At 59.8% G+C, this 15,890-nt stretch overlaps 1 protein-coding gene across 2 annotated transcripts in view; it reads left to right on the top strand.

Moving 5' to 3' along the window:
- The window catches only part of MTMR12 (myotubularin related protein 12), a 41,791-nt gene extending 33,199 nt beyond the window's left edge, over positions 1-8,592 (top strand). For both annotated transcript variants that reach the window (XM_084881006.1, XM_084881007.1), the window contains 5 exons: positions 814-884; positions 2,414-2,586; positions 3,620-3,787; positions 4,497-4,658; positions 6,062-8,592. In XM_084881006.1, the coding sequence (XP_084737132.1) occupies positions 814-884; positions 2,414-2,586; positions 3,620-3,787; positions 4,497-4,658; positions 6,062-6,649 (1,162 nt within the window). In that variant the 3' untranslated portion in view covers positions 6,650-8,592. The remainder of the gene's footprint in view (positions 1-813; positions 885-2,413; positions 2,587-3,619; positions 3,788-4,496; positions 4,659-6,061) is intronic.
- The last annotated feature ends 7,298 nt before the right edge of the window (positions 8,593-15,890 follow it).

The following is a 15,890-nucleotide window of genomic DNA, read 5'->3' as shown; positions in this document are numbered from 1 at the left end:
GTGTCTGTTTCACAGTTATCCATTCTCTCTGTGCACATGGGTCCGAGCGTACAGACCTGCTCCCTGCTCCCCAGGAGACAGGCTCTCCACCGTGGACTAGGCCTGGAGAGAAGCGACAGGGCGAGGCAGCCAGAACCCTGCTGCGGCAGCGGTGCCGGCCTCGTGGCGGGGGGGGGGGGGGGGGGGGGTGCTGATTGTGGACTAGACACCTTTGCTCTGGTCCTGGGCTTGGCGTGGGGGAGGAGGGCCACGCGCACTGTGGGAGAGCCTCCTTCCCACGCTCCCTCACAGATACGCTTCGAAGCGCTGGCTGCATGTCTCGCTCGGAATATGTTCTTGCGAGCAGCAACACGTGTCCACAGGCCTCTTTCTGTGGGGCGGGGAGGGTGATGTCCGCAAGCAGATGAAGGGGCAGAGTGGGCGGTGCCCTGGGCAGAGGACTGTCCACGGGGCCCTGGGATGAGGAGAGGCAGGCTGCCTGCCTCGGCCAGAAGTGGGGGGGGGGGGGGCGGGGGGGATGGGGGGGGGGCGGCATGCAGCACCCGGTGGGGGCTGGCAGGTCTCTGTCCGAGTTCTCACTGAGGATTTCTAGTTAGAAACCACCTGGGAGCATTTTTACATCCGTCTTGAGATTCCCTTCTGAAAAGGTTAAGTTTCTAATAGGCAAACGAGTGTCTGGCAGGATCTGTTTCTTTTGGAGGGTTTTAGCGACAGTGAGTAAGAGGGAAACTGAAGGTCAGCGTGCACTGTCTCTCAGTCTCTTCCTGTTCGATGCCGAGCCCACAACGACGCCTCTTTTGTCTCGTCACGCAGACGCTGCCTGAAGAAGGCGATCGAGGTCGCGGAGTGCCTGGACGCGCAGAGCACCAGTGTCCTCCTCGTAGGTAGGAGCCTGTCTCAGATCCCTCCTGAGGCACAGCCCACGCGCCCGCTCCGCCTGGCCTGGCAGAACTGGGCGCCCGCTTCCGTGCTCAGCTAGACACGCGCTCCTTCCCCGGAGCTCGCAGCGTGTCCGCAGCCCAGCAGGGAATGGTTCCGTGTCTGTACAAGGCCCGCTTTCTGATGTCTGGGATCTGGTTTTATATTAACTCGTCTTGGTTAAAGTTACAGTCTTTGCATAATCCCTTTCGTAAAAGGAGACCCAGGGGAGGTTTAATTATTGTCTTTCTATGTTTCTGTTCAACACCCTGGGCAGTTGCCACAGGAGCTCTGGTGCACGGCTTCCCGTCCGCGGCGCGGCCTGCGGTATGTGGGACAGACAGGCACTCCCGTGTGTGAGAGCGGGTGGGGCCGCCACGCGTCCGCTGGGACCGGTGAGGCTGGATCCCAGCGCGGCCCGCTGCTGGGAACACTGGGTTCTCTCAGCCCACATTGCCCGTTGCGTAGGTCGCCTCGGGCTCTCTCTGACACCCGCATGGCGGCTGAGCGTGAGCGTCTATGGGCAGGCGGGAGAAGTGTCTGCCTCTCGCTGGCCCGGATTCTAATACGTTTACTGAGCACTAACTGCGTGCTGAGCTCCGTCCCCTGCCTTCCAGGAGCTTACTGCCAGCTGGGAGAGTTGGCCTAAGCACGTTACTGAGAAAGACCTAACCGGCAGCCACAGAACAGTCCTGCCGGCGGCAAGGAGGTGGGGTGAAGGCGGGTCTGAGGGGGGTCCCAGGGCCAGACGGCTCCCCCTGCTCTCGGTGCCTTCTTACCGTCTCTGACCCCCAATGCCAGCACCACCGTCCTCGTGGGACACTTTAAAATAGCAACTGGAATGGAACTTCTCTTTATGGAGAGGAAACCCGGGTGTCAGAACCTGACTTTTAATATTTTAAAACACTCCAAGACAGACGCACAGTTGCAGATGGGTTTTATTGGCCATGAGCGTACGCAGATGTTTGTGCGGCGTTGTCATGGAGTGGGCTTTGTGCAGGGCCCCTCAGGGCTGGTGGGGACTCGCCACAGGAGCTGCCCGGCCAGGCCGGGAGCGCAGCCCTGCACCCGCAGACGCACAGGCGTGGAGCCCTGGGCGCTTCCTCCGGGCGGAAAGGAGTTCTGAGGAGGGTCCGAGAGCAGCTCCTGGGAACAGAGGGCTCCGTGACGGAGACGTGGACATGCAGCCCGGGTGGTGAGCGTGGTCTGCAGGCCCAGCAGCTCACCATTGCGTGTGTGACCCAGCCTCCCAGGGGCACACGGGATGCCCACGTGCTCCGTCTGCGGTGCTGCGTTCACTCCTGCGGGCACCTGTGCTCAGTGCCGTGTGCGGGCCTGCTGACTCTGGACGTCGCCGTTTGCCGTGCCGGAGTTCTTCGCGCACTCCTGGGGGCATTGGAGCGGGCCGTCCATGGCGGGCCGGGTGCTGGGGGCCTGCTCTCGCGTGTGCTGCGTGCTCTGGAGGTCTAACTCTCTCCCTCCTTCCGGCTCCTAGAGGAGAACGCTTCCGACCTCTGCTGCCTCGTCTCCTCGCTGGTGCAGGTGATGATGGACCCGCACTGCCGGACCAGGGCCGGCTTCCAGGGCCTCGTGCAGAAGGAGTGGGTCGCCGGCGGCCACTGCTTCCTGGACCGCTGCAACCACCTGCGGCAGAGCGACAGGGAGGAGGTGCGTGTCCGCGCGGCCCCTCCTGTCTTCCGGGCGGGGCTGTGTGCGGGTGCCCCGGCCGCTCGGCGGGAAGGCTGTGGGCCGCCGTGCTGCCTTTGGGGTTTGAACACTGAAGCCCTTCCCGGAGGAAAGAAGTGATGCTAGCGAGCGGGCTCAGCACCTCTTCTGAAGGGTGTGCACGAGGATGCAGGTATTTCATGGCGGGGAGTACTGATGTGTCAGACTTAAACGAAAGTTGGCTCAGTAAGAGATCATTTCTGCTAAGTTACTTTTTGCAAAATGATGGATTCTCAGGTGTGAGCTTCCTATAGAAAACGCGTGACACAGGATCCATTTTCCTGGCACATAAATGGTCCAGAGTAAAGCGGAGGGTGACGGTAGCGCCACCTGCTGTCGGGGCCTGGTGGTGTGTCTGAGTGACCGGCCCTGCCTCTGCCTGTGGACTGTGAATGCAGGGCAGTGCGGGAGCGGCAGCATTAGAGTTTGGTTCTCCGGTCTCGCTGCAGCGGGCTGGGCCGGGCGGTGTGATTAACGATCACAGGAGGAGAGGGAAGCGCGTCCGCCCTTGAATGGAATCACCTGCAGAGCAGCGTATGCTGGTCGCATGCCTCGTGGCTTTTCTCACTCCAGATGACAGCGTGTCTGTTCCGGCGGGCCTCTCACTGGCCTGGATTCCTTTCTTCATGCCGGGCTGGGTCTCCCGAGCTGGGGGAAATCACCGTCTTCGTTCTCGGGTGGAGTCTGCCTTTCAGGGACATCAGTTTGGAAGCTTCTGGGACTCACATGATACGACGGGCCAGAGAGCTGGGACCGGGGGGGGGGGGGGGGGGGGAGTGTTCGTGTCTGAGAAGAGGGTCCGACAGGCGCCGTGCCCAGGGAGAGAGCCCAGAGAATGCTGGGCCGCTCTGCAGCGGGGGCGCGGGCCGTGCTTTCCGTTGCCGGCAGCGGTGCTAGGCGGCTCCTCTGGCTGGCGGGGGCTGCCGAGCCCTGGGCCACGGCCTGCGGGCCGCAGTGACGGGCCTTGTTCCCGCAGGTCCCCGTGTTCCTGCTCTTCCTGGACTGCGTGTGGCAGCTGGTGCGCCAGCACCCCCCGGCGTTCGAGTTCACGGAGACCTACCTGACCGTCCTGTCCGACAGCCTGTACATCCCCATCTTCAGCACCTTCTTCTTCAACTCGCCCCACCAGAAGGAGACCAGCACGGTGAGTCCCTCCGAGGGCCTGTGGGGAGCGTCGGCGAGGAGGTGCGGGAAGGGAAGGCCGGGTGACGGGGAAGCGGCCGCCCACGGCAGTGGGAGCCACGCTGAGCGCCTCCTGGGCGCTGTCCCTGTCCCCGAGGGGCACAGCGGAGCCCTCGCTCACCTCGTGGACGGGAGGACGGAGCGGGAGACAGGCTGGAGCCGGGGAATGAACCACAGTGAATGCCGTCCTCCATGACACGGTGGATCGAGGCCTCTCCTGTCCGCTGATGCCTCGATGCGGGAGCCCCTGGGGGAATGGAGACCGGCAGTGGGCAGCGCGGCCTGTGCTCCCTCGTGTCCCGAGCCTGCTGCCGGGGCCTCCTGCCGCCCGGTGCCCTCCAGCCGGCCTTCCCGGAGGGCTTGCCAGATCCCACGGTGAGGTGGGGAACAGTCCTGAGCCCCAACTTCATGACCTCAGACGGGCACTTAGTTTTCTGAGCCTCCGATTCCTCAAATGTAAAATTGGAAAAATAACGGACTTCACAGGTGGTTGTGGGAGTGCCAGGACAGCGACTGGCACGTGCCCCCTCCTCTCCCAGCCCACAGCCGGGGGCAGGAGCCTGGGAGCCAGGCGCGTGGGTGCTGGTCCCAGCAGGAGCCTCCCATGCCCGCCGCCGCGTCCACCCGCCTCGCCCTGCCCCCCGAGCGGCCTGACCGTGCTTGTCCCGCAGGGCAGGGAAGGCCTGGATGTGCCCAGTGCGCCTCTGCGCCTGCTCACCGTGTGGGACTGGTCCGTACAGTTTGAACCCGAAGCCCAGACCTTGCTCCAGAACCCTCTGTACGTGGAAAAGCCCAAACTGGACAAAAGCCAGCGGAAAGGCATGCATCTCAAAGTAAGGCCCTGCCCGGCCCTGCACCCGCCGGCGAGTGTGGAGGGATGAGCGGGACGCGGGGGCTGGACTGTCCGCAGAGCTGGAAACCAGTGGCGGGTCCCCTGTGGGGGGCGTGCAGGAGGCAGCCTCAGTGATTCTCTCATCACTGCTGTTTCTCTCTCTCTCCCTCTCTTCCTCTCCAAAGTCAATAAAATATATAAAATAAACCAACCAACCAACCCGCCAACCAACTAAGGGTTAGGCCTTGCCACCGCTGAGGTCCCTCACCCACCGGCCTGGGGCAGGTCTGAGATCCTAGCTCCGCTGTCACCAGAAGTGGGCATGGCACCACCAGGGGGCGCAGCACACAAGCAGAAGCTAATCTCTGGCCACTCTGGATGCTTACAGGCCGGAAAGAGGGTAGCAGTGAGGGGACAGCCACCCTGGGCTGAGGCCTGGCTGAGGCCCCTCCGGAGGGCCCAGCAGCAGCTGTTGTGAGTCCTGGCCTGGCTCACCTGGGCCCCAGGCCACTGGAAGGTGGCCACCGCCCACACGGACAGCCAGGCTCCCGCCTTTAGGGGCGGGAAGAGGGACCGGCAGGGGCTTGGGATTGGCCTGACTGCCCTCCCTTTGTGGGGTCTGTGGGGAGAAGTCCCGACAGGCATGTCCCCGAGCGAGCTGAGTTACTAACTGGTAAAGCCAGACACGCCCCGTCTCCCCAGAGCTGTGTGTGTCCCCCCCCCCCCCCCCCCCCAGCACCTGCTGGGCGGCAGGGAGAGGGACCGGGAGGAAACGGGTGAGCGCGCTCACCTTCCCTCCTGCAGCTTGTCAGAGGAGACCGTCTGGCCAGTCAGTCTGTCCTCGCATGTCCCCCCCTCTGGTCTAGAGCAACCTGCTGACTTGAGCCTGAGCTCCCCTGCCGCCTGGAGACCACGGTCATTCCCCTGAGGTGGCCCAGGTGGTTGGCGCTGCCTCCTCCGGGTCAGAGGGGACGCTTGTTCCCAGAGCTTCCCCGTGCCGGGTGCCGTGGCGGCCTGTGCCCGGGGGCGGGCGGGCGGCTCCCCTCGTGCACAGCTCGGACGCCAGGTTCCCCACCGCAGGGCGGTGCCGCCCGCGCACGGGGGCTGTGGAGGGCCACGAAGCCGTCCTCGAAGCGTTCTCGGGGCCTGGCGTGCACGAGGCCCTTCTGAGGCCGGTGGCGCGCTGGCCGGGCCGGGCCGGCCCTTTCTGGGGGGAACAGCGGCCGGTGCGGCGGGCTGAGGCCGGTGGCTCGCTGGCCGGGCCGGGCCGGCCCTTTGGGGGGGGAACAGCGGCCGGTGCGGCGGGCTGAGGGCTGGTGGCTCGCCGGCCGGGCCGGGCTGGCTCTTTCTGGGCGTAAGTGGCCGGGGCGGCGGGCTGACCAGGCTGTTTGTGTTTCCTCTCAGCACCAGCGACAGCTTTCTCTGCCGCTCACCCAGTCCAAGTCATCGCCCAAAAGAGGGTTTTTCAGGGAAGAAACGGACCATTTAATTAAAAACCTTCTGGGCAAGAGAATCAGCAAACTGATCAACTACTCGGATGAGCTGCAGGACAACTTCCGAGAGTTCTACGACAGCTGGCACAGCAGGGCCCCCGACTACCACGGCCTGCTGCTGCCGCACGTCGAGGGCCCCGAGGTGCGCGTCTGGGCACAGCGCTACCTGCGCTGGATCCCCGAGGCCCAGATCCCGGGCGGGGGCGCGGGCGCCCTGGCCAGCAGCCTCCTGGGGGTGATGGAGGAGGTGCGGCGCCTGCAGGAGAGGGTGGGCGAGCGGCCCCAGCCGGGGGCGGGGGCGGGGGCGGGGGCGGGGGCAGAGGCGCCGGGCCTGCCGCGCCTGCCGCGGAGCGCGCGCCTGTCCTCGCTGTTCCCCTTCGCCCTGCTGCAGCGGCCCTCCGCCAAGCCCCTGCTGCCCACCAGCGGCTGGAAGGCCCTGGGCGGCGAGGACGACCTGGCCACGCGCGAGGACGAGTTTGTGGACTTGGGGGAGGTGTGAGCCGCGGCCGGTGCTGTGGGGAGGAAGCCGGGACGGACGAGGCCGCACGCACACGCCCATCGGACTGTCGCGGGGGCCGTGCTGGGGGTGCCGGCGGCCCCGAGCCCCCGGGGGGCGGCCTCAGGAGAAGAGCCGGCTCTGCTCACGTCCTGGGAGAGGAGAGCCGTCTCCAGTATCGTCACTGATCCCACACACAGTGTTCCCGGGATCGCCGCAGCCGGTCCACTGGGAAGGGCTCTGGTCAGAGATTCCTGGGTCGTTCTCTCTCAGGCCCTCTCGGTGCCAGGATGACGTGTCTGGGCACCGGGCACGGTCAGTGTCCCTAACAACGGCTCAGTGCGGGCGGTCAGCCGTGGATGTGAGTGGCCCGGGGAGTGTCCAGGGGAGGCACCAGCTGTGGTATTCCCTTCACACGCCCGCACCATTCCTTCCGCATCGCTGCCCGTCACCATCCTGCGGGCAGACTCCCCCCGCGGGAGGGCCCTGTGTGGGGGTGCTGGGCCGCCCACCACGCCACCCTCCTCCCCGCGCTGGTCCTCCAGGTCTGCCCGCTCCGTCCATCGCCCCGTCCCTCCCTGCGGGTGGCCCGGGGCCTGCTGCTAACCCTGCGGTGACATGGGGGGCTCTGTCTGCCCAGAGGCGCTGCCCTTCTGGGGGCTCAGCGTGCGGATTGCTTGCCTTTTCCCAGCCGCACGCCAGGCCTCCCAGCCTTAGTGCCCAGAGCCCTGCGGATGGCTCCCGTGCCCTCTGACCTGACAGGTGGTGAGGGTCCCCGCTGGCCGTGGCTCCTAGGAGGAGTTCAGATGAACATCAGAGGTGGCGGCTGTCTGATTGTGCCTCAGCCACTTAAAAGCCATAGAGAACCTTCACTGCTGGCAGCCTCTCGCACCTGCTGTCCACATGGCCTGCGTTTTAAATGCGGGAAGTACAGCTCGCAGGGACCCGCTAACCCACGAAAGGAAGGGAAAGAACACGCCTGAGGTCAGCTGTCTGAGCGGGAACATTTGCCCTTCAGTCCCTGTGCTGTCCGGTGCAGCCCCGTCAGCACACGTTCAGAAGCACTGCGCTGTCCTGGGCGGTGAGGGGCGGGTTTCTCGGGGTGCACGGATCGTCGTCTGTCCGACCAGAGACTGCGGGCTGCTCCCCGCTCGTGCTGACACGGGAGCCGGGCTGGTCTGCTGGAGGCGGGCTCCTCCACTGGGGGCGGGTGCAGTGCCCTCGCCCACTAGCCCTCCCCGCTCGGGGCCTCTGTGCACAGCACTGGCCGCCCCTCTCCGCCCGGAGCCTCCGAGCACATGCGGAGCTGTGTTTGGTTCCTATTGTAGCGGGAGAGTCTATGCGATGGCCTCCGGCCTTAGGACCTCAGCCACGTTCATTCCAGAAACGCCCGGGCGACGCTTTACACCTCACAGCATGGTTCAGAGGCACAGGCCACGGCCCCGTCACAGCAGCTGAATGTGCATTGGAATATTTTTCTATGACTTTAAAAAACTACAGTAGAAAAATAAGCTGTTATAACATGGAAGGTCATGACAATTTATGTATTTATATTTGAAGTCAGATTTCTATAAACTTGTATTTCTGTACAGAATTCTCAATGGGTTTATATATTGTGATGTTTTTATTCAGAACTAAAATGTGGGTTATGCTGAACCGTTAAAGCTGAAAGGAGACCGTTTGCTTTGTGTAAGATGCTGCACTGTGCACGACGGGAAATGGCCATTAACTCACCGCGTATGACGTCCTGAGTGTGTTCATACCTCCAAGTTTTTACACTGAAGACAACTTAGCTTTATTACACGTAAGACTTTTTTTCTAAGGGAATAAGCTGTTGGGCTAAACCTGTATAAATGTGCGTTTTATTTTTTGAACGTACAATGGAAGTTTACTTGTATCTCACTGCACATGTCTGACTGCAGGAATTAAAGCACAATTTACCAGCATTGCATGCTCAGTGTGGCTGATAAAACATGAAACAGTTCCTTTCACACATGCTGCGTGTGTGTGTGTGTGTGTGTGTGTGTGTGGTTGGAGGGGATGGAAAATCAATAACCAAATATTTAAATTTCCAGTGGTGACAGAATACTCAGAGGAACATCAGACGGGGGAGGCCTGTGGGAGTGGCTGAGGGACAGTTTAAATCCTGGAGTGAATGCCGCCTCTGCTGGGGGCTGTTTGGGAGGAGGAGCCTCGATCCTCCTTCCTGATGGGGCGCCGGGCAGGGGGTGCCGGGCAGGGGGCGCCGGGCAGGGGGCGCCGGGCAGGGGGCGCCGGGCAGGGGGTGCCTGGCAGGGGGCGCCGGGCAGGGGGCGCCGGGCAGGGGGTACCGGGCAGGGGGCGCCGGGCAGGGGGCGCCGGGCAGGGGTACCTGGGCAGGGGGCGCCGGGCAGGGGGCGCCGGGCGGCAGGGGGCGCCGGGAAGGGGGTGCCGGGCAGGGGGCGCCGGGCAGGGGGCGCCGGGCAGGGGGTGCAGGAGGCCTGTTACCACCGCTGGGCGGAGGCCCCGCCCCTGTGTGGGGGAAGGAGCCCCATTTCTCTGCCTTTCCCTCCGCCGGGACCAGAGGCAGTGCCCTCTCCTGAGGTCACAGCCGGACCCTGGGCCCGGCTGCCGCCATGTCCTGTGCCCAGGTCCGTTTCTTCGTTGATCCCCGGAGGGCCGGCACCTGCGGTGAGCAGGCTCGTGCGGTTCCCCACGGGAGGAGGCTCCTGGCTGGGCCGGGCCGTGTCCCGAGTGTCTTGTTCCTTGGCTTCGGGTGAGGGCGGGAGGACAGGGGCGGGAAGAGGGGGCATTTCCATGGGGGGCAGGCCGGGCTGGGGGCAGGGCCCCTGCGCCTTCCTGGGCCACCTCCAGGCCTGACAGACGGACGGACGGACGGGCGGGCAGGGCGAGCCTGGACTGCAGCTGCTTCCCAGGCCCCACGGCTGTGGTCCGAGCCGCTCGGCAGGAGGAGAGGCTTCACTCGGGGGCGTTTAGAGAGAGAGGGACGGGCCCCCGGCGTCCCCTTCGCCGTGAGGACAGGGCCTGTGACTGAGGCTCTGCTCCCCAGGGGCCTCTGAGTGCTCCCATCACAGGCCTGGCTGGGAGAAGCACCTGCATCGCCAGCACCGGGTCAGCTGAGGTCGACCAGGTCACCGGACGGGGCGGCAGGGATCCGCCCGGCCATCGGGTGGGTGATTGGATTAGGAGGTGGCGAGCATGAGGAGAGAAGCGGGAGACGACGGGAAGTGAGAGAATGAGGCTTGATTAGCCGATTAGCTCGGCTTGTTGGGGCTACGCCCGGCTCTTCTGGGCTCTGCTCGGCTCTCAGAGGACCCTTCACCAGGAGATCCCTGGCAGCATTCCCTGTGGTTCCCTTGGAAGTTCTGGGAGGCTGCCAGCAGCTCCCAGGTGGGGGCGCCCGGGATTGCTTCCTCTTCGCCTCTTCCTCAGGAGATTCCTGCGGTGGAAGGCTTCACGGCTTCTCCAGGCTTAGGGTCAGGGTCAGGGTCAGGGTCAGGGTTAGGGTCAGGGTCAGGGTCAGGCTTAGGGTCAGGGTCAGTTAGGGTTAGGGTCAGAGTTAGGATTAGGGTCAGAGTCAGGGTTAGGGTCAGGGTCAGAGTTAGGGTTAGGGTCAGGGTTAGGGTTAGGGTCAGGGTCAGGCTTAGGGTCAGCATCAGGGCTAGGGTTAGGGTCAGGGTCAGGGTTAGGGTTAGAACGGTCAGAGTCAGGATTAGGGTCAGAGTCAGGGTCATAGTCAGGGTCAGGGTCAGGGTCAGGGTTAGGGTCAGGGTCAGGGTCAGGGTTAGGGTCAGAGTCAGGGTCAGGGTCAGAGTCAGGGTCAGGGTTAGGGTCAGGGTCAGGGTTAGGGTCAGGGTCAGAGTTAGGGTTAGGATCAGGGTCAGGATCAGAGTCAGGGTCAGGGTCAGGGTTAGGGTCAGGGTTAAGGTCAGAGTCAGGGTCAGGGTCAGAGTCAGGGTTAGGGTCAGGGTTAAGGTCAGAGTCAGGGTCAGGGTCAGAGTCAGGGTTAGGGTCAGGGTCAGGGTCAGGGTTAGGGTTAGGGTCGGGGTCAGGGTTAGGGTCGGGGTCAGGGTTAGGGTCAAGGTCAGAGTTAGGGTCAGAGTCAGGGTCAGGGTTAGGGCTAGGGTCGGGGTCAGAGTTAGGGTCAGGGTCAGGGTTAAGGTTAGGGTCGGGGTCAGGGTCAGGGTCAGGGTTAAGGTTAGGGTCGGGGTCAGGGTTAGGGTCGAGGTCAGAGTCAGGGTCAGGGTTAGGGTCAGGGTCAGGGTTAGGGTCAGGGTCAGGGTTAGGGTTAGGGTCAGGGTTAGGATCAGGGTCAGGGTTAAGGTTAGGGTCGGGGTCAGGGTTAGGGTCGAGGTCAGGGTTAGGGTCAGGGTCAGGGTCAGGGTTAGTGTCAGGGTCAGGGTCAGGGTTAGTGTCAGGGTCAGGGTCAGAGTTAGGGTTAGGGTCAGAGTCAGGGTTAGGGTCAGAGTTAGGGTTAGGGTCAGGGTCAGGGTTAGGGCTAGGGTCAGGGTTGGTTAGGGTCAGGGTCAGGGTCAGAGTCAGGGTCAGGGTTGACTGTCAACTACGGGAATGCCGCGGAGCCGCAGTGCCGCCATGGCTTTGGGGGGGGACTCCGTGTCAATGTTGACGTCCTTCAGAGGTTCACAATCCTGGACCTGATCTTGAAGGATTCTCCAGGTGAACAGGATGGACCATGGTCCGGGCTACATCCGGGGCTCCCTGGGAAGTGGACAGGGTCCAGGGTCCAGAGCCCGGTGGGAGCGTGCTGGGAAGGGTGGTGAGCGCCAAGGCGAGCGTTGGCAAAGCTACAGGGTCCGTTCCCCGCCCCCTCATTGTGAGCATGACCTGGAGGGGGCCGGTCTGCACGGGGCCCCGTCCCGCAGTCATTACATAAACGTGGCAGATACTCCAGCTCCCTCTGCATCGCAGTGTCCTCATCTTTAGAGTGGGGAAGGGAACACCAGACGCATAAGCTGTCCTCTGGGATGAGCGGAATGCTGGGGGAGCGCCATCCAGAGGGAGCCCTGCGGTGAAGAGTGGACTGGGGCGGTGTGGCTGTGCAGGGCCCTTCTTAGTGAACAGGAGAGAGCCCGCCCTCGGGGAGGGGCCGGTAACGAGGAGGCAGGCACTGTGAGATAAGGCTCCTGGGAAACCTCTGTGCCGCCCTCATTGTAACTGCAAACTTCCAGCTGCTCCACAAGATTGAGTTTATGCTAAAAGCACAGGCGAAGGAGAGAGTGAAAAGAAAAAAGAAGGAAGAAAAGAGATGTACAATCATTCAAAGAAGAAAAAATACTTTTTATAATAAATTTAATAGAGTAGACGTTCAGACACACTTGAAAAAATAATTTCAAGATATTCTTTTTTTTTAAAAATATATTTTATACAGAGAGGAAGGGAGAGAGATAGAGAGTTAGAAACATCGATGAGAGAGAGTCATCGATCAGCTGCCTCTTGCACACCCCCCACTGGGGATATGCCCGCAACCAAGGTACATGCCCTTGACCGGAATCGAACCCGGGACCTTTCAGTCCCCAAGCCGACACTCTATCCATTGAGCCAAACCGGTCCCGGCTCAAGATATTCTTATTAAACATTCCCCAAAGAATGATTTGTGCTTGGCAAATAAATAAATAAATAAATATTGTAATTTACTTACTTGGCAATATCGTTGACTTAGATGTCATTTCTACATACAGTTTCCAGACATTCAAATCTCACCCTGTGAAATTCCCTTTAAAAATAACTGCCCTTGAAAATCACAGAAGGGGTCCAGGTGTCAGCGTAGCAGCTGGCTTCAGAGATGAATCAGACCGTCCGAAGCTAGAAGTTCCTGTGTGGTCTTTGGGGAGAGGGGGAAATCCGATGGAACCAAGGACTGTGAGAAGCGATCATGGGATCCCAGGCACCTGAGCCGTCAGCCCCTCCCAACGTGTGTCCCATGGTCATGCCGACCGCGTGTGCTCAGGGACCGCGTGTGCTCAGGGCGCCTGCTGCCTCCTCTGCAAACGCCGCTTCCTTTTCTCATTAACATCCCTGTGTGTCCTCCATCGGGAGGCCCTGAGAGAGACGCTTGTCTTTCCGTCCTCTTGATTTCTTTCTTTTAAAAAAACAAACTATATTTTTAGTGATTTCAAAGAGGTAGGGAGAGGGATAGAGAAACATCAATGAGGAGAGAGAATCATTGATGGGCTGCCCCCTGCCCGCTTCCCACTGGGGATTCAAATCGCAACCTGGGCATGTGCCCTTGACCAGAGTCGTACCCGGGACCCTTCGTCTGCAGGCCAATGCCCTATCTACTGAGCCACCCCAGCCAGGGCCTCATTTGACTTGAGAGCACATGTCTGACCAGGGATCAAGTTCTAAAAACGTTTCTGGAGACAAGAAACGGAGACTGGCAGTTACTTCTTACCTGCTGTCTTCGCCTCCAGCCTGGCGGGGGAAGGAAATTCTAAGGTGATGGCCGCAGGTCTGTCATTTGCTCACCGATGGCAGAAGGTGCCTCTGGATTTAAAAACAGCCCTGCCCGGCGCCTGCTGATCAGCACTATTCCTGCCTCAGCTGCTGAGGCGCCTGTGACGGCGGCTGGGACACTCCCTCGCTCGGCGGGAAGGTGGGAGTGGGCGGCTTTCTAAAACCCCGTGAGCCGCCTCTCAGAGGATCCCTTCTCTCCATCCCACCGCGCCGCCGCACCAGGCTCTGGCACCGTCAGTGGCATTCCTGCCACCCACCGCAGCTCTGGCCCTAACTCCACCTCTGACCGCCTCCAGATTCAACTTCCCGAACACCCTTTTCCCAGTTCATGTCGTATCTAAAAGGGTGGGCCTGTGGCTTCGTAAGGCTGGAGTCCAGATGATCTGTCCAAGCCCTGCCACTGGCACTTCTCCCCAGCCAGTCCCTGCGGGATCAGCCTTCGGCTCCTGTGCCAGGCTGCCCTCACCAGAACCCGCTCCGGGCTCCGGCCCCTGTGGCCGGTCATGTATGTCGGCCTCTAATGCCCACCCTCCCGGCTGCTCCCGCTCCGATGATCTCACAGCCCCTCGTCTGTGCGGCCCCAAAGCAGGCAGGTCCCTGCAGCGGCCTCCCTCTCAGAGGAGGCCCAGTGCCATCGGCTGCCAGGCCTCGGGGACGGAGGCTGCTTTGGGGAGGGGGAAGGGGGAGGGGGGTCCCCACTGTGGCTCCCAGTCTTGCTGAAATGTTTCCAAGAGCCATGAGGGCTGTGGTCCAGGCTGCGGGGCGCTGCCCAGGACTCATGGGCACCGGGCGTGCCCCCAGCGCTTGCTGCTCGCACCGGGGGCTCTCTGGGGAGGAGCAGCCCGAAGGTTCCGGAGAACTAGCGCCAGGAGGGCCCTCAACAGCGCAGGGAGTCTGTGGGTGAGCACCCCGCTTCCCTCGCCCTGGGGGAGCACAGTTCCGAGGAGAGCTCCCCACGGCCTCCCGGGCCTCAGGGGGCTGGAGTCCCAGGGCCCCGCGGGGGACCTGCCCAGTGTTCCCTGCCACCTTCCTTCTTTCCTTCCTTCCTTCCTTCCTTCCTTCCTTCCTTCCTTCCTTCCTTCCTTCCTTCCTTCCTTCCTTCCTTCCCTTCTTCTTCTTCTTCTTCTTCTTCTTCTTCTTCTTCTTCTTCTTCTTCCTTCCTTCCTTCCTTCCTTCCTTCCTTCCTTCCTTCCTTCCTTCCTTCCTTCCTTCCTTCCTTCCTTTCTCTCCTTCCTTCCTTCCTTCCTTCCTTCCTTCCTTCCTTCCTTCCTTCCTTCCTTCCTTCCTTCCTTCCTTCCTTTCTTCCTCTTTCTTTCTTCTTCCTTTCTTTAAAAAAAAAAATATATATATATATATATTTTATTGATTTCTTACACAGGGGAAGGGAGAGGGATAGAGAGTTAGAAACACATCTTTGAGAGAGAAACATCGTGCCTCCTGCATGCCCCCTACTGGGGATGTGCCCGCAACCAAAGTACATGTCCTTGACTGGAATCGAACCTGGGACCCCTCAGTCTGCAGGCCGACGCTGCATCCACTGAGCCATACCAGTTTTGGCTTCTCTTTCTGCTCAGGCTTCCTTCTCCATTGCCCTGTCAGAACTCTGGGAGGTCAGCTTCCATGTAAACTGCTCACCTGGCTGGCATAGCTCAGGGGTTGAGCGTCAACCTATGAACCAGGAGGTCACGGGTTTGATTCCCAGTCAGGGCACATGCCTGGGTGTGGGCTCCATCCCCAATGGGGCATGCAGGAGGCAGCCCATCAATGATTCTCATCATTGCTCTCTCTCTCTCTCTCTCTCTCTCTCTCTCTCTCTCTCTCTCTCTCTCTCTTTCTCTCTCTCTCCCTTCCTCTCTGAAATCAATTTAAAAAAAAAATAGACTGCTCACACCCAAATACTTATATTGGGGTCTGCTTCTGAGGAAAATGGATAGGTTTTCTATATCTTTTATTTTATTTTATTATTTTTATCTTTTTCCTTTAGCCTTGGTTTGATTTACATACTTGAATCTTTTGAGAACATTATATATAATTTCATTTATCCTTGAAAATTTGCTGATAAATATTTGTGCATTATGTTCTCTTGCAAGTTAAAAAGTTTCTAATGTAGGTTCTTTGTTTTCATTCCTAATACTGTACTATTTTTTACTTCATTCTCCAGGTTTTATTTACCACGCTTATAGGAATGTCTAATTTATTTTTCTTTCTAATGGATTATCTTTTAGTTCTGTTGATCATTATATTTGATTTGGGGTTATAATTGTTTCAGTTACTTTTGTGATTTTTCTATTTTATTAATTTCCACTTTTACCTTTAGTAGCTCTTCCTCTGCAGTCTCTCAGTTTGTTACATTTCTGAGATGCCAAATTCATTTATTCTCAATTCGCCTTTTCTTTTAATTAATGGATATGAAATTATTCATTCACATCCAAATATTGATTTAGGACCACCAGATGGGACATAATGTGCCTTTTTGGTTTATTAGTTTTGGACATGATTAAATCTTCATTGTTATTTAGCAATGCGATAGTTTATTTCCAAAATTACTGCGTTTTTGTTTCTTTTCTATTGAATTTATTGGGGTGACTCTGGTTAACAAAATTGTACATGCATCTGCCATCTTGACCTTCAAGTCTATCTAATTGATTCCTAAATAGAAAACGTGGTTAATTGGCATTTCCATTCAATTTCTGGAATTGCAAATGCAGTGGTTTCATTCGGGATCAATTTCCCTGAGCAATTGAGTGAATGGTCTCATCGCTCGCAGGTG

Source organism: Pipistrellus hanaki (assembly GCF_964339955.1).
Source record: "Pipistrellus hanaki genome assembly, chromosome: 4".
Classification (NCBI taxonomy): domain Eukaryota; kingdom Metazoa; phylum Chordata; class Mammalia; order Chiroptera; family Vespertilionidae; genus Pipistrellus; species Pipistrellus hanaki.
This window is presented reverse-complemented; position numbering and strand designations above follow the sequence as displayed.